This window comes from Clarias gariepinus, chromosome 12 (genome assembly GCF_024256425.1).
Source record: "Clarias gariepinus isolate MV-2021 ecotype Netherlands chromosome 12, CGAR_prim_01v2, whole genome shotgun sequence".
Lineage (NCBI taxonomy): Eukaryota > Metazoa > Chordata > Actinopteri > Siluriformes > Clariidae > Clarias > Clarias gariepinus.
The window spans coordinates 16,084,912-16,104,208 of record NC_071111.1 but is presented as its reverse complement, the minus strand read 5'-3'; the positions used below and the strand labels follow the sequence as shown (position 1 = coordinate 16,104,208).

Below are 19,297 nucleotides of genomic sequence, written 5' to 3'. Positions count from 1 at the left end.
ATGTAAAATGTTTAATTTAAAAAAATCAAACATTTTAAATTAAAAATCTAACCATTAATGCTGTTCCCTGTATAGATTATTAGGGAAATGTTAATGTAGGCTAATGTTAAAACATCAACCACACCAGGGACTTTCTGACAAATTGTCGAGGCCTTATATAATCCACTTAAACAGTAACTAAGCTGTCCATAATTTCCAACAGCAATTTCCCACTGTCTGGATGAGTGATTCTGCCAAGCAGAAGAGCATGTTCAATGGCAGACTTCTATCACAGAGCTGCTCCACTGACAGACTCAGAAAATCCTTTGTCCCCGGGGCCAGACGCTGCTTTAACACCTCTTTACAGTGTCAGGGGACGTAATTGGGATTCTTGGTCATAATGGTGCCTCTGATACTACACATTCTCAGTGCTACATGTACTGTTTGTAGCTCTCCTTCATAACAAACTCACATATTCATCTCCTAATCAGGTATCTCAATCTGCACTGACCTTTAGACCTAACTTTTTGCACTGCTGTCACTATTTGTTGCTACATCTCAGTTCAGTTCCACATTTCGATTTTGTACTAGTCTCTCCACTAAAAATGCAACCTTATTGATTTTATATATTTATTACACATACACACACACGCACATCTTACACATTTATTATAATAAAAAAAGCTGTCTAAGCTGAACAGATTCTAACTGAGTAAATTTCTTGATTCAACAGGTCTGGCAGTAATCAGGTCTGGGTGTGGCAAGTGGGAATTTACTCAGCTATCCAAAAATCACAGTTAATTCATAACTTTGCACTTGGGAACGGGGGATAACTTTTTGATTTGGGCCCAGGTAGGTTCGGATGGCGTTTCTTCCTTAATAAATAAAATCATCATTTAAAATCGGTTATCTTTGTTTAATATATATTTTTTGATGATCTTAATCATTTAAGTGTGACAAATATGCAAAAAAATCAGGAAGGGGAAAATATTGTTATGACATTGATATACACCTTTTATCTGTCAAAATAAGAAAAATGTGTTACCAAGATAAGTTACTTTATGTTCACTTGGGTGATGCGTAATGTTACAGAGTTCAGCTGAAGGTGATAACAGAGATCCAAGGGAATAGAGTTTTCAGTACAACATCAAACTTCCTTTGGAGAAGGAGTTTATTTCAGGATGCTGGAACGTCCTGTTCTACTGAAAAAAAAAAGGCATCCTGGGTACAAAGCCAACAAATCGATGCCGCGTTTTAAACAGGAGTAGCATCCAGGAGCTCCGAGTTGGTTACAACATAATGCATGAACACACACACACACACACACTCAAACACGCAAGCACGAATACAATCACACATGCACGCACACACAGTGCCTCACTCATACAGTCTAAACGATTGATCTGAATGAGATCAGCAAAATAAAAAAAAATAAAAATCACATCCAAAAAATATGGATAAAATAGGATAAAGACGGAAGATTCAGTTCTCCATATTCTGCCAGGACTAAGAGCGAGAGACAGAGAGAGCGTGAGGGCGAGAGAAGGAAAAATCGATAGTTTTTCACGTCTCATTAAAAGAGGAGTTCTGTTGCCGTGGTGGTGTAAATGTTGAGATGAGATGACCTCCGGATGAGATGCAGCTAGGATGGATGGGGTGACCTTGATTTGAGTTAATATGAGTGGACGCTTGGCACACACCGCTGTGTTCATGACCGTTCCACATTCAGGGTCACAACGGGCAAACTGTAATAGATATAAAGACTCCTAATAAAAGGACTAAAAAGGTACATATTAGACTGTTCTAAAAATAAAGTGATGTAAAATCACCGATACTTGTGTTTGTGGTTGTAATGCTGGAATACAGCTGTCTCGGTTATTTATTGAGGCAATAAGAGTGACATCATGTACTGTAAGTCTTATAAGCTTCGTAATCCAGTGTGACTGAGGACACTGCTGTCGTTCCAGCACAGATACAGATACAATATCAAACTGCGGTAACTATCACCCATCAATTCTGCAGAGAACGGGAAAAAAGAGAAAAGAGGAGAAGATGCAAAAGGAGATAAAAATGAAGACTGGACTCAGACAGCGTGCTAGGAGAACAAAGAGGACATCACTGCAGGGCACCATGACACTCACAGTAATGAGATTATAACAGAGGCCTTTTACTTGAGTCCCACACACATGGAGAGAGGGAGAGAGAGAGAGTCTACACTCCTACCAACAATGAGAAACTACTCAGAAGAACAGAACGAGCACAGAGAACTGTCAGTGCAGCATGTGAGAGACAATGAGAGACACTTCCAAACCTTATTTTTTTTAATGTCAAGTGTATTTATTGCTGCTATATTTTTTCTTTCTCGGTTTATTGCTAAACTCTCACCATCCAGAGTGTATTCCCGCCTCACGCTCTGTGTGTCTCAGAAATGCATTTCGGATTAGTCCAGATTGTGTGCAACACACACATACACACTCATTCACACCTAAAGGTGATTAAGCATGTTTTGGGGAGTTGGAGACAGTAAGCTACTGTAAAGCCCAGGGTGAAAAGATAGGGAGAAATTTTGTACAGTTTAGTGACGTTTGCATCGCTTCATGACGGCTGGAAAATATTCTGCCCAGACGGAAAAAAAGCCTCCCAACTGATCAGATTAAAAATAAATAAGACGACCTGGCAACAATTAACCTCTCCACTCAGGACAAGTAGGTGTTTTGTCTTACATGGCAAATGACCGAAGAGTTTAAATATAGACAGTGTGTTTATCTGTGTCGGAGCACGGAAAATTATATATTTAAAAAAGCAGAATTTTATGACCATATTTATATATATATATATATACACACACTGAGCAAAAAAAAAGGAACGTCCCTTTTTCAGGACTGTGTATTTCAACAATAATGTTGTAAAAATCCAAATAACTTTACAGATCTTCATTGTAAAGGGTTTTAACAATGTTTTCCATGCATGTTCAATTAACCATAATCAATTAATTAACATGCACCTGTGGAATAGTCGTTAAGACCTTAACAGGCTACAGAAAGTAGGCATTTAAGGTCACAGTTTTAAAAACGCAGGACACTAAAGAGACTTGTATACCGACTGTGAAAAACACCCAAAGACAGATGCCCAGGGTCCCTGCTCATCTGCGTGAACGTGCATTAGGCATGCTGCAGGGAGGCATGAGGACTGCTGATGTGGCTAGGGCAATAAATCGCCATGTCCGCACTGTGAGACGCCTAAGACGGCGCTACAGGGAGACAGGAAGGACAGCTGATCATCCTCGCAGTGGAAGACCACGTGTAACAACACCTGCACAGGATCGGTACATCCGAATATTACACCTGCGTGACAGGTACAGGATGGCCACAACAACTGCCCGAGTCACACCAGGAACACACAATCCCTCCATCAGTGCTCAGACTGTCCGCAATAGGCAGTCCATGAGGAGGAGATGCACTTCAGTACTTCAAGCAGCTGGTGGCCACACCAGATACTGACTGGTACTTTTGATTTTGAGCCTCCCTTCATTCAGGGACACATTGTGAAACATTTTTAGTTTATGTCTTATGGTGTTGACTCTTTTAGTGTAAATACAAATATTTACACATTAAGTTTACTGAAAGTAAAAACAGTTGAAAGTCAGAGGACGTTTCTTTTTTTGCTGAGTGTGTGTGTGTGTGTGTGTGTGTGTGTGTGTGTGTGTGTGTGTAAAATGCCGGAAAAGCTTGCATGTTATATTAAATTTAAACTAAATACCATTACTTTACCACAAATGAAATAATTCTGAAACCCAACAATTATAGGGAGAAGATGCAAACCCCAACAGACATTCGAAACCTGTGACTTTACTGTGGTTCTTTTAGCATGAGGAACTAAAACAATACAGTAAACTCTACGTATGCTATTTTCCCTCGCCTTGAAATCGATCCTTTAACATTAGCAGGTCAGAATGTGACAGGGTGATTCGAGGCCACTCTGTACTTAAAAAGAAAAAAGAGCCTCTTAATCTCGTCCCCATCATTGTCCTATATTCCCAGAACGTGTGCTGTAGTGAGCCGCTGAGGTCAGACAGCTCTGTCGAAATAAAGGCTAGTGAGTTTCCTCTGCAGTCCTGCAAATTATATAACTGATAACAGCTCGAGTGAAAAGTAGTACAGTGGACGAGCAAAGATTTTAAATAAATTTTGACTTGAAAAACAAGCAAGTCTTGGTTTACAAGCATCGAGTAACATGTATCACACATGCGCTTCTTGTTTTGACGCCGACTATCACGTGATCACAACTGAGCTAACAGTTTTTCTCTCTCTTGCACTGCAGAATTGTAAGTAACCGTCTCCCCTGCTGGGTCTTAGTGCGCGTCTCTCACTGGTATAATCAACATCCGTGTATGCATGTTCTGTTTACTAGAACACTGTGACCACGTGTGTGTGTAGAACATCTTCTATTTTGTGTCTGTATGTGTGTCTGTACATCATGTGTGCACATGTGTGTAAAGCAAAAGAAAGTCTCTTTAGAGAGGTTAAAGATTCATTTTCTCTCGCTGTATCAGCCTGCAGTTTGTGTCTGTGTGCCCGCGTGTCATTGGACAACGTGCCCCTTCTCTCTCTCTCTCACAAACACACACACACAAACACACTTTCTTTTAAAGGTAAAATGCAGGTTAATTTGTTTTATTTTTATATTTTTTGTATAATTTTTTTTTTTTTTTTGTAAATTTTTATGTATTTATTTTCATGGGGTGTGGAACGAATAATTTGAGTTTGCATTATTTTTTTTAGGAAAATTCACTTTGGTTTACGAATGTTTTGAAATACGAGCCCGCTTCCGGAACGAATTATGCTCGTAATCCAAGGTTCCACTGTATCTGTAAAATATATACATGATTTTATGAGTTTCGTAGGATTTGCTACATCCCTGTTTTTACTCTAATCAAAGTGTACATTTAAACTCAAGCCGAGGATGATCTTCAACAGACGGAATAAGACATAAGGAAATCGAACCTTTTGTTCAGTGGTCAGTGCATATCTGTTTATTTCAACTTAAAAAAACTTTTTAAAAAACTCCCAGATTTAAACTCTATCTTTAAAGAGTGAGCTAAAATAATAATTCATAAATCTGTAACCTGCATCTGAAAAGATTAATAGTTCTCCATATAGAGTACAAAGTTAACATAAAATCTAGCATGTGTAACCTTGTACAAATGATTTAGTAACTCTTACTACTGTACTGTCATGCAGCAGTGCTTCTTTTGCAATATTTGACCTAGCCTTTTAATGCTTATTTATGGATCTGATTTGGACCCCCCTGTATCATTAATAACAAAAAAACTTTTTCACAAAAAAAATAATAAAAATATCACAAAATTTCACTATATTTCTGTGTGAAGTTAAAATACATAAAACATTTTAAATTTAAAGCCTAACAAATGAGGTTAGCATTGACGAGTCTTCTTATATACACTTAAAGAGTCTGCATCAGGCAAAGACAACAACTAAGGAGATTGTTAAAACTGCTGGGAGGTTAGGTTAGGAAACCATCCAACACATTATGAAAGGATAGTGCTGAAACGGCAACTTCGTCAAAAAATCTCAGGTAACAAAAATAAATAATAATAATAATAAAACTTAAAAAATAGACTTTATAGCTAACTTTAAAAGCAAAAGTAAGAGCAACTCAAGCAGTATGTGTAAGATCTGACAGGATTGGGACTAAACAACTGTGAGGTCATATGAAAACCACTTGTTAGTGAGACTTAAAAAAAAAAACGAGTGAACTTTGGAGCAATGGGAAAAAAAGTCATGTGGTCTAAAGAGTACAGACTGACCCGATTCCAGATTGATGGGCCCATCAAGTTAAGAAGAGAAGTGTGATACATCTTTGGCTTAGAATCATATTGTGAAACATTTTTTGCCAAACATGGTATAAAAATATTTTTTTACTTAATTTTTTTTAATTAGGTTTGATGGGATAAATGAATAAATTCATTTTCTTAAGGTCCAATGTGAAGATCATAGCAAAATTTAGCTACAAGCCATTGGAATAACCATAAGTAACCAAAGTGGCGAAAACAAGGGTCATCATAATCCAGCACCACTGATTACTGTATGAGCCACTCTCTGTAGAAAGATAATAACGTATTAGCTTTAGCCGACTTGCTAAGTAACACGTAAACAATCTAGCTTAATCGTGGAGATTAGCTGTTGTTGCAGTTTCTAACCAACCATGGACCATGGGGTTTAAGCACAGAACACAACAAACTGAGTAATTTAAATCTGACTGATAGGTTTAGCCTGAGACAGCAAACAAGTTAACACTTTGGTCAATGATTGATTTTTTTTTTGTTTGGTTTTTTTGCAGGACTGCATTCAGTACTATTTAATACAGCCTGTTCTGTGGGCCGTATGACGCATGCTACAAAACAGAAAAAAAAGCCTAAGCTTCTCATGATGATGTGAGAGTATTCACACATAAACAGCACACAGGATCATGTGTGATAAACATCATGACTTTAATGTCAAACAAGGAACTTGTGACAGGAGAAGCAAAAGTGTGATTATAAGCCATGCAATTATTTATATATATAAAATTATTATTATTTTCTTTACTTTGTCGTTCAATAATGAAATAAATATGGAAGCAGACGCAAAAAAAGACCAAAGCCAGAAGACAGTAATGATGTAGCACACCGGGCAGACACACTGACAGAAGCACAGGTCTAATAATAGCTCAGATCCTCATTTAAAATACACCCATGCTCTGTTTTTTTGGGGCCTCTGAGAGACCTAAACCTCATTTGTCAAGTCAGGGCTTAAAACTCATTTCCATAGCTATCAGAGACAGCAGAGCTGGTGATGTAATGTCTTTTGCCACCAAATTTGTTTCATTTTTCTTACTTTTTGGGCCTTGAGCAAATGAGGACCATTAAGGAACAAGTACAATGCTATGTAAAAGTATCTGCCCCTTCCAGATTTTTTTTTTTTGCATATTTTTACAAAATATTTGCATTTTGTAACACTTCAAAACTTTATTACATAAACATTACTGGAATGTTTTTGGAAGGTTTATCACACCAACAGTCAAACATGATGGTGGAAAGTGTGATGGTCTGGGGCTTTGCAGCTTCAGGACCTGTACGACTTGCCATAATTGATGGTATCATGAATACTGCACTAATACTAAAGCAGAACGTCCGGGGCATCAGTTCATGACCTCCAGCTTAAGCAGACTTGGGCACAGACAGCAGGACAATGATCAGAAACACACCAGCAACTCTTCCTCTGAATGTCTTAACAAAATGAAAGTTAAGGTTTTGGAGTGGCCTAGTCAAAGAACAGGCTTACAGACTTATGTGGCTAAATTAAAAAAATTCTGCAAAAAAGAGTGGGCCAAAATTCCTCCACAGTGATGTGAAAGGCAAGGATGGCACAACCAGTTATTGTATTATTTCCCTTAATAAATAAAATTAACATTTAAAAGCTGCATTTTGTATTTACTTTGTGTAGTATACAAATATACACAGGTGTGACAAATATGCAAATACTTTTTTATAAATATATTTTTGCATTTTAGACATACTGTATATGTATTATACAACGGGTCAACAGGGACAACATGTTGCTTCAGCCTGAGAAACCTAACACACAATGAAGGAAATATACACAGACCTTTATCTTACCTTTATCTTTATCATTAATGCTAGTCCTATATTATTAAATACAGAGATCCACGGCATGGGTTGAACGTGTTCCAACTTCCAACATGAAAGTGCATAAACATTACAATATTGTGCCTCCGAGTGGCGCAGTGGTAAAGTGCTCACCCTATCATCCAGAGATCGCGAGTTTGATCCCTGGGTGATGCTGTAACCTCTCGCAGCCGGAAGCCTAGACAGAACTGATTGGCCGAGCTCTCCCACAGGGGAGGGATGAGAGGTACTTTGTGCTCTCACATTAATCACGGCTCTACAGCCAATCGGGGCGTCTGTGAGCTCACGCGAGCAGAAGGAGCGGATAGCGCTGTCCTCCGAGTGTGTTACGCCGCCCCTAATAGAGCGTGAGCAAGCAGTTCGAAAAGATGTGGTCGGTGATGTCACGTGGGTCGAAGGAAACATGTGATAGTCTGCGGCTCTCCCGACTGAGTGGTAGTAGAAGCTTAATTGTGGGAGCCCCCTAGTGACTGGGAGGAATTGGACACGACTAAATTAGCAAGAAAATTTGGGAAAAATCCCCCAAAAAACATTACAACATTGTTTTGCTAAAATAACTAGTTAAATTCGTTTGCCTTGTGATGGTCAAAGACATACAGCCAATCCAACTAGCATGATGCTTGTCATGTTTTTGTTTCGATAATAAGTTTTGCACTTCAGAGTAATCATTTAACCTCCCAAGCACCTGCCATCAGCCCCTTCCCAGACTTTGGTCTTCATGTCTTTAATGATAAAAATTATTATTTCAGCTTCCAAAACATTATAATCTTCTAAAACTTCAGTTACACCATGACCAAACATGCACTGTGTGCTTTATTAAAGAACAAAACCAACAGGTACAAACCATGTCAGGTTGTACACAATGATAACAGCATGACACAAAAGGGTGATATTATTTATTTATACGTTTTTATTTAAGTGTTATGTGCACTGCACTAAACTAAAAGCATACATCACAATAGTAAGCAAAATGTAACTTCTCTCCCAATCATTCATACTGTACATTATAATATAGAGATATGTTCATGCTAAAATCCTTCTACGACTCATTTTCTTTTTTTGTGCAGGATAAAGTACAGTCTGGCTGGTAAATGACTTCATGTGTCCAAAGCCAGAAGGACCTCTCAGTGGGGGAGAAGGGCCCCAGTCCTGTAAAACCATATGGCGTTCTCAGCCAAAACACTGCCAGAAATGGTTCAGCCTCAATGACAGTCTTCACTACAGGCAAAGACTTCTTATATGCAGAGCTTAAACGAAACATTTGAAAAAGTCAGACACATCCGAGAAATGCATTGTGACTAAAAAATATACTTGCTTTTCAGAGTTACTAACTTAAATCAGCTTTTATGTTGAGAAAGTAGTGCTTTTTGTGTTCATTCAAACTGCTCTGCTGTATAGAACACATGATCATGCTGTGAAGCCTTGTGTTTCCATTTTGCCATTCTGCACCAAGACATATTCTACCCTTAATTAAAATCTGGAAAGTTTTTTTTGTTGTTGTTTTTGTTTGTTTGTCCCTATTTTAGGAGTCACCACACTGTCTCATTTGATCCACAAGATCTGGCCGGATGCCCTCCCATTTACAACCCACTAAATTTCTCCAGACTTTGGACCAGCACTGATTCTCTCTACCTGGGAACACATTTCAGAAGTTTCTGTTGGTGCTCAAGGGTCAAACAGTGGTGACCCAGTGGTGATGGAGCTTGAGCCCCGCCTGTCATTTATCATACTTTTTTGTTCATACTGTACTGTATACAATTCTACTATACTTACAGTACCAGTCAAAGGTTTGGACACGCCTTCTAATTATGTTTTTTTTTTTGGTTTTGTGATTTATTTTCTAAATTCTATAACAATACATAAGATTTCAAAATTATGAAATAACATATTGTATTAGGTAATTAGGTAACAACAACAACAACAACAACAACAACAGTCAGTTGTTATGGAACGGGTTCTTGCAAGACCCATAAAGCACCATGATGAATCTGGCTCTAATGAAGATCATCGCAGAAAAACAAGAAGAAAACCTACCTCTGCTGCAGAGGAGAAGTTCATTTAGGGTTACTCGTTACCTCAGAAATCACAGATTAACAAACTGAGCCTCAGATTAGAGCCGTTATGAAGGCTTTACAGTACAAACGTAGCAGATACATCTCAATATCAATGGTTCAAACGAGGTTACTGTACATTTTGGACTTGTTCAGCATTGTTTTACAATTGAACATAGAAATAAAAAACAGGAAAGATCATAGCCTTAGAAGGTGTGTCCAAACTTCTGACTGGTAATGTATATGGGGAAGGAATGGTGTTGGAAACCATGATGTCAAACTGGGGTCATGTATGTACCACGCTTCTCTGCACCGATAAATAAAACTGCTGGAGTATTTTATCATGCTAACATTTAACCCTAAAGGAAAAAACAAAAAAACATCCCGTATTCACTTTATGGAAATCACAGCACTCTCAATCAATTTGACTGGTGAGAATCTTGTAAGCTTATAAATAAGTTCTTTAACCTGGGTCTGCACAATATCGCTTTTTAGTCACTTAAGCGAGTAACTGAAGAGACAGATCCGCTCTCTCAGAACAGCCTTCTGAAGAGACTGCGATGTTTCCTTGAGAATGCACAGATCAAAAAAAAGCCAAGTATAACCAACTCTGTGTGACAAGACGCTTTATAATGAAACAAGCTGAACACAAGAGCTTGCTTATATTACAGTATGTTAAAAAAAATCTAATTTATGATGTTAAAATTTCAGATTAAGTTTTTTTTTATTTGTCACAAAAATACATTTTTTTTACTTTTATTTTTAATTTTTTATTGTTTACGTACATTACATTAGGGTTATGAAAGGACTTGCTCAAGGGCAAAGCTGGTGAAGCTGGGGCTTGAACTGCTGACCTTCTGATCAGTAACTCTGTGATCAAATACGCAAGTGAGCAGTCAGTGCAATTTAAACAGCATGCCTCTCAGACCTTTCTTGGTGTAAAAATGTAGAAGTGCTTACACCTTATCTACGAGATGAGACAATATTTGGCCTCATACAACACCTCTGCAAACCAGCAGCAGTCCACTGGGACGCACGCTGAGGAGAGTCTATTTTTTAAAGGTATTTTCATAAGCCTTGTGCCTTACAACAATGAAAAATACTTCAGTTTAAATGCTCACTTCTTATGATAATTTATCCTTTAATGTCATATTGTTCAGCTGGTTGGTTAAGTGGGGTGCAAATACAATGAAAATGGTAAACAGGCGTGCAGGTTGGATCCCAGACCTCGTAATTACAGATCATTTAAAATTCAGAGCCGTCTTTGTTGTATCAATAAGCTTTGAGACAATATTGTAATTCCAAAACTATAGACAATAAAATTTATTCATACTAATAATGCTTAATTGCTTCCCTTATAGTTCTTGCCTTGTCCAATCTCTGGCATAACCTCTTACACCATCACTGTAAGAGCAATGCCATGAATGAAGTTCAGAGCAGTGATGCAAAAGTCACATGTCATAGCTGATGGTCTCAGTTACTGAAAACAGAGACTTGTGTGTCTGGTGGCATGTGATGAAATTAAGTGTGACAAGGCTTGCTTGAATTATTACTTAATTTTTTCCTTGAATTAATTTAACTTTTTTAATCAGGAATAAGTCAATCTTATTCCTTTTGTATCAAACAGAGAGTTTGCTGGACGGTACTGAAATATCAGCAGTAAGATATCTTTAGGGAGGCACTCTCCGATCATGTGATTGAGGCTTATTATTATAAAGTGACATAGCGGCATCAGTGGTATGACAGGATTGTGACGAAGAGGCGTCAGATGTGTGGCACAACACATTGCTCACATCATCAGCATTACAAGATTGAGCTGTGCGTTCTGACTGACAGTCAAATATTTATAACGATCAGCTTGATTTGAATTCAGGAACCATGCGAGGTGTAAACTGAATGGAAGATGTATCATAAGAAATAACAGTTCTTATGATGCATCAGTAGTACGATAAAGTGACACAACTGAGGATGGATCTGATCTGCAGGTTTGAGCGTTATGACACGGCCATGATGTGATGCAAGTTGCTAGGACAATAATATGAGGAATTGAAGAACATCTTCGAGAGACTGGATCAGCTATATAGTCTGACTGAATGAGAAGACTAATATGATTATATCTTTAATATGAAAAAGCCTAAAGATTTGACATGGCTAAGGAAAGCTTATTATAGATGCATCAACAACCATATGATCTTGGGGGAGTAAGAGACGCTGTATAAAAGATATATTTGATATGGAGCAGTATGAGATATGGTATGATATTTCATATATCACATCTTATATATCATATATATCACATCATCTCATATCATATGAGATATGTCATGATATGATTATTATAGAGCAGTATAATATACTGTATGATTATTATAGAGCAGTATGATGTACTATATATGATTATTATAGAGCAGTATGATGTACTGTATATGATTATTATAGAGCGGTAGGATATACTGTATGATTATTATAAAGCAGTATGATGTACTGTATATGATTATTATAGAGCAGTATGATGTACTGTATATGATTATTATAGAGCAGTATGATGTACTGTATATGATTATTATAGAGCAGTATGATATACTGTATATGATTATTATAGAGCGGTAGGATATACTGTATATGATTATTATAGAGCAGTATGATGTACTGTATATGATTATTATAGAGCGGTAGGATGTACTGTATATGATTATTATAAAGCGGTATGATGTACTGTATATGATTATTATAGAGCGGTAGGATATACTGTATATGATTATTATAGAGCAGTATGATGTACTGTATATGATTATTATAGAGCGGTAGGATGTACTGTATATGATTATTATAAAGCGGTATGATGTACTGTATATGATTATTATAGAGCGGTAGGATATACTGTATATGATTATTATAGAGCAGTATGATATACTGTATATGATTATTATAGAGCGGTAGGATGTACTGTATATGATTATTATAAAGCGGTATGATGTACTGTATATGATTATTATAGAGCGGTAGGATATACTGTATATGATTATTATAGAGCGGTATGATGTACTGTATATGATTATTATAAAGCGGTATGATGTACTGTATATGATTATTATAGAGCGGTAGGATATACTGTATATGATTATTATAGAGCAGTATGATGTACTGTATATGATTATTATAGAGCAGTATGATATACTGTATATGATTATTATAGAGCAGTATGATGTACTGTATATGATTATTATAGAGCAGTATGATGTACTGTATATGATTATTATAGAGCAGTATGATATACTGTATATGATTTTTACAGAGCAGTATGATGTACTGTATGATTATTATAGAGCAGTATGATGTACTGTATATGATTATTATAGAGCAGTATGATATACTGTATATGATTTTTACAGAGCAGTATGATGTACTGTATGATTATTATAGAGCAGTATGAGATATGATGTATGATAGGGCAGTATGATGTACTGTATTTGTACATGATTATTATTGATCAGTATGAGATATGATGTATGATATCTAATTGCCTGGTGTTATACAGGAGTATGAGATATGACAGAGCAGTATAATGTATAAATGTGTGCGTGTATTTTATAATTAATTATGATGAAAGATATGATGTGAATTTATATCATCTAACATAACGGACTCACCGATGCCGCTAATCTCCTGCCGAATATTCAGTCGGTTTCGTTCATCTGCGATGGCCTTCAGCATGTGCTGCAGGGACCGGTCCGGTTCTCCGTTCTCATCCTCCGCTGCTCCCGCCGTCTTACCGTAACTCGGGAGGGACGCCATGCCCAAACTGATCTCATGACAGTCTACACGGCCAGAGAATACCGCGCTTTGGAGGGAGGAAACACAACCACGCCGATCAGGATTACTCAGGACGGATCATCCGTGCATTTAGCTGGGAGAGGGACGCCACACTGCTGCTGTCACGTCACGGATGTGGGATGAAACTTCAGTTTTACACAGTCCTGTTAACCACAGCGTCCTCTTAACACTTCCGACTTCTTCAACACAAAAGCTCAGCTGACGGCTTGTTTTTCCCATCCGTATTGCGATAAACCCGCCTCCTTTGTAACGATTGGCTAGTTCCATCCAAACTCGTGCGCTTGGTTTGCCAAAATCCATGATAAACAACAGCCATGACCAATGAGAAAGCTGCTGAAGAGGGTTAACCCGCTAGCCAATCACCCTGCATGGGCGGTGCCTAACAAGATGCTGGTAGGAAACAAAAGCACAAACGACTGGGAAACACCCGACTTCCTGTAACACGGGGCAACGGAAGGACATTTAAAGGGGACGTGTTCCATTCAGATGCAGATAAAATAATAAATATTGTTTTTATTCTTTAGTTATACAAGCAATTATACTGTATTTACACAGGTCATTTTATGCATATAGATTGATTGATTGATATAGGATGATACACAGGTACTTCATTTTGTATGAGGACCCCGGATAAGTTTAGTTTTTTTTCTCAATTAATTAATGGATTTATTAATTTATTATTGAATTAATTTGTTTATTAAATGCTATTAAAGTTTATATGTACATTGGCTTTTATTTATTATGCAAATTATTATTATTATTATTATTATTATTATTATTATTATTATTATTATTATTTCCTATTTCTTATCTTGAATATATTTAGATTAGAAAGGGTTTTGACAAAAGTGGGCAATTATAATGATAGACTATTGTGGTGAGGTAACCATAGGCAAGTGTTTTTTTGTTTGTTTTGTTTTTTTAAGTGGACTATTATCTCTCATTTTAGACTTCAATTCACCCAGCCCTCCAGCAAAGTGGACTCTGTAGTGGTCTTTACCCAAAAGCCCTCTGTGCTACTTTGTAAAGAAGAGTCACAGAGAATGGGTTTGTTGAGAGAAAGGCAAGGTTAAAGGCAACACCTCTTCAAATATTTACAGTACTAAATCGCTGTCTTCACTAATTTAGCTTTCAAATTCAAATAAAAATTTTATTTGTCACATACACAGTCATACACAGTACGATATGCAGTGAAATACTTGTACGGCCGACAGTGACCTTAAAAAGAAAATAAAAGCTATATACTGTGTAAGGAATAAATATTAATAAAAAGAAATACGAAAGAAAATACATTTAACTAGTAAAATAAACTGTACAAATAAGGGCATAATCAAAATATTACAAAATATAGAAATATAGGAATATAGGGGAAAAAAGTATATATAGAAATTTTAAAGTGGCAATGGCTGTAGGAAAGTGTCATGTGCAATGGTCAGATATATAAATATGTAGTGCATGAATGTGTCCATGATTGTCCAGTCATTGTTTAAAAAGATATTACTCCTGTGTGGTGGTTTGATTGAGAGACCTTATCGCCTGCGGGAAGAAGCTCCTCCTCACTCTCTCTGTGTTGGCCTTTAGAGAGCGGAATCGCTTCCTAGACCGCAACAGAGAGAACAGTCCATTGTTGGGATGGCTGAGGTCCTTCACGATGATAAATGATGACACAGAGTGCATGTGGATCAGATAGCTAAAGCAATGAAGCAAGATAAGGACAAAAAAAGTTATATAATCTACCTTTGATTCGTTAGCATGGTAGAATATCAAGGACCATCTTGGTTGGATTCTCATCAACATAAATAACATAAACAAATTGATCAATTAATCTGGCGTATTCATCTTCTCTACTGCTTATCCTGATACAGGGTCATGGGGGTCTAGGGCCTATGCAAGGGGACTTTGGGTGTCAATGCATCACTGGGTACCCACTACAGGCATTTTTTTAAGGATGCCAATTAGCCTAATCTGCTCGTATTTGGGTTGTGGAAGTACCCAGAGGAATTCCACCAAGCACAGGGAGAACATGTAAACTCCACACACACACATCCCCGAGGCGGGATTCAAACCCTTGAGGTGCGAGGCCATGGTGCATACTACAACGCCACCGCATCACCTAATCTGGCATATATAATTAAAATTGCTGTAAAATAGTCATGCCCACATATTGGCTAAAGTAACTATTCCTCTATGTACTGTTTAAGAGTTACCCAGTCCTTGAAAACAACCATTCGATATTACGGGAGTTTCACTGCCTCCTGGTGGGTGACCATTAAAAAGAAAATCCTAACTAGTATTAACTTCACTGCACTGTCTAGGGTGTGCTAATCAATAGTTGGTTTCTTTTGTGATTTTTTTATTTATTTATAGTATATTAATTGCTGTACATTTTGTACTATTGAAATATATTTGGTGAGTCTATTGTAAAGTAACCAATTATTCACAGAACATGTTTAATGGCCCAGTAACATTTCTCTGGAATTCCACTGTATTACCATCTAACATTAACAGTACTCGTAACATTTCTGGAATACAAAGTATTTCTAAATAAACTACTCAACCCAGGTGGGACTTGAACCCACAATCCCCAGCTCCGGAGGCTGATGCCTTATCCATTAGGCCACTGGGTCTTGGTTATTTAATGTAAACTGCTTACTCATACTGGCTTTTATATTATAATGAAAGTAAGTGGGAAACCGCGTGGCACAGACAAAGATTTGCATTTTCAAAACATTTATTAACACTAGGCTTGGGATTATATTATGTAATAAATATTATGTTTATAATTAAATATACATGAGACAATCCCCATAAATCACCCCAATATCAGAAAAGAAAGAATGAGGGAATAAAACCCTAGGCTCATTTACAGAATTTTTATCCTTCCAAAAAATTGTATCATGTAACTTAAAAAACAAACAAACAGAGATTTTAACATTTCTTAGCAACAAATTTAACTTAAAACTAAAGTACAATCTTTGCTGTGGTGTAATAGATATAAAACATTTCAGAACTTGGTTTCATTGAAATACAGTATAATGAACTTTTGGACCACATTACACCTGCCTGCAATTGGATAAGTCTACTGTATATAACAACATAAAACTTTCTTTCAGTTGCTCTGTCAAGGGGTTGCCACAGCAGACCAACTTTTGGTACAAGTTTTATGCTGGATGCCTTTCCTGACACAACCCCCATTTTTTTCTGGGCTTGGAACCAGCATTGCGAGTACTCAATATGTTTAATTAATTTGAGCATTAGGGTTTACAGTGTGCCCAAATATGTATTTAATACCTTTGATTATTTTCAAGCAAAGAGTTTTCACACCAACTACTGCCTGTTTACTACTTTTATTACTCTTTAGTGCTCTTTATATCATTTTCTTTTTTGTTGAAATGTTTTTAAAAGCACCATTGATTATGGCAAAAGATGTATGCGCCCAATACTTTTGCACAGTGAAACAAACTTTTGAACACTGACTTATGAAGGTCGGTGCTCTTTGTGACTGTGCGTGCAGTCTTGTTCTGTCAACTGTTGGACTGTTAGACAAAACTAGTCTCAAAACCACCTTTTTGATGCCACCTTGTATTTCAGAAGGCTGTTGATAATGCTAATAAAAGGCGGTTATCCATTTCCCAAGCTTTTAATTTTTTTTTACTATTCTTTTATTAGTTTATATATATATATATATATATATATATATTTTATATATATATATATATATATATATATATATATATATATATATATATATATTCATACATTCTTTTATTTTCTATAATTTGTCAGTAAGGTTAAAAATATATATTATAATCCAAAAATATATATGTAATAATAATATTAATAATACTAATAATAAAATAGGTTTGAAACACAGACCAAATTAAGAGCTGGGTAACACATTCAGCACAGACCCATCAATGTGTCTTGACTTTGGACCAGGAGGAGTTTGGACAACACAATACTTATTTTATTTAATGAGCAGAAATTTGTACAGATGGGATTTTGCTATTCTGTGCAACAACAACAACAACAAAAAAACAGCAGCTAGGTGGAAATTGAGGTCTCCAAAGAATCACACAAAGGTAAATTTATCCTGTACCTGTAATCTCACACAACACAGTTAGCTTAGCTGAGTTTGACCTCATTAGTGTGATGGATGTTTGGCTAGCTCGCCTGATTAGCTATTACACCTGGTTAGATAGTTGATTTAATTAATAAGAATACAACTAGCATGAAAAATACAAAAATATTACTACACACAGTGGTTTTAATGAACGAATAAACGTCTTGCCAGTATAATCCTAATTCTGTTTATTTTGTTCTGTCTCATGACTGTGGAATTGTTGAGCTAACTGAGCTAACAGGCTCTTACCAAGCTAATGTTAAGCTAACTTTTACTTTCTCACAAAACATTTTGCGTTCGGTTTCATGCTGAAAAACATATATATTGTACTTTTAATATAAAATATTTATTAGATATGTCTATCTCTGACTAATATAGCGTTTTAAGTTTAAAAAGTATTTGATGGAGAGTAATGAGAAGTTTATGAAAGAGTCGGTTTTTTAATACTGTGTTCAAATAAAATTAATATTGAGTTAAAATAAAATTTTATTTGATTTCATATCAAATAAATGAACAACAAGTGTTCCTTGGACAGACTCTGCATCTGACCAGGTTCATGGATGGATGGATTAATTCATGCTAAACATATTTTCTTGAAATTGCACGTGTTATAACAAACACACAAGGATTCCTGCATTACCATTATTGCTTAATGAAGAATATTCTCTTTATGGTATAGAAATATTTTTTAAATATATACTATGAGGAGAATATTCTGGCTCCCTCTGGGTTGGGGATCGATTCCCGCCTCAGGTCTGTGTCTGTGGAGTTTACATCTTCTCCTCATGCTTCATGGGTTCCTCCAGGTACTCTACTTTTCTCCCACAGTCCTAAGACATGCAGATTAGGCTTTCCCAAATTTTCTTACCCTACCTCATGCCCAAAGACTCCTGGGATAGGCTTCAGACGGCCCACGACCCTGTACACAGGATCAGCAATACTGAATAAAAATGAATGAATAAATACTACCTTACTGTTGGCAGTTTATTACCAAAGCTTAATATCATGTTGCATGTGTAGTGGAGAAATGCCTTCATCTATCATGGCATGATTTTTTTTGCATAACACCCACCCTTAACATGAAGTGATTTGTTTCATTTAAAAGGTGTGGTAAGTGATTATTAGACATTTTCAGTATGTAAATACACTGATAAAATGATTCAATAGGTAACACAACAAAAACAAACCTGTGAGTTTTACACAAAAAGGAAATTACGAAAAGAATGCAAGTATGTGACTAAGACATAATATAACAAAGTGTGTATTTTACATACTGGGCTTCATGTGATTATTTGGTTGATTGATTTAAAAATAAATTTATAAATTTATTTGCAAGCGCTCACAAAAATAAAAAAAAAGTAATGGTTTTAGTAGTTAGAACCTGTAGAGCAGATGCAAATGGAAATAATACATAAATTAATGTAATTAAATAAATAAAAAACACAAACAAACAGAAAATTAAAAAAAAAAAAACAACAACAACCAAACAAACAAATGCTGACACAGGTGAAAATCTCAAAAGGCAGAAACTACTGCACAGGAAGTCACTAGAGCCTCGCAAGGAATGCAAGGCATGTGTACCAGAATAAATAATAATTATAT

The 19,297-nt window shown here is 36.4% G+C and overlaps 1 protein-coding gene and 1 non-coding gene across 3 annotated transcripts in view; both read right to left on the bottom strand.

The window, feature by feature from the left end:
• kiaa0930 overlaps nt 1-13,754 on the bottom strand; it is a 37,565-nt gene extending 23,811 nt beyond the window's left edge. For both annotated transcript variants that reach the window (XM_053508440.1, XM_053508441.1), the window contains exon 1: nt 13,389-13,754. In XM_053508440.1, coding sequence (XP_053364415.1) covers nt 13,389-13,533 — 145 coding nt within the window. In that variant the 5' untranslated portion in view covers nt 13,534-13,754. The remainder of the gene's footprint in view (nt 1-13,388) is intronic.
• Nucleotides 13,755-16,126: 2,372 nt separating this feature from the next.
• Nucleotides 16,127-16,199, bottom strand: trnar-ccg (transfer RNA arginine (anticodon CCG)). Its single transcript has one exon. It is a non-coding gene; the product is annotated as a tRNA-Arg (tRNA).
• Nucleotides 16,200-19,297: the final 3,098 nt, after the last annotated feature.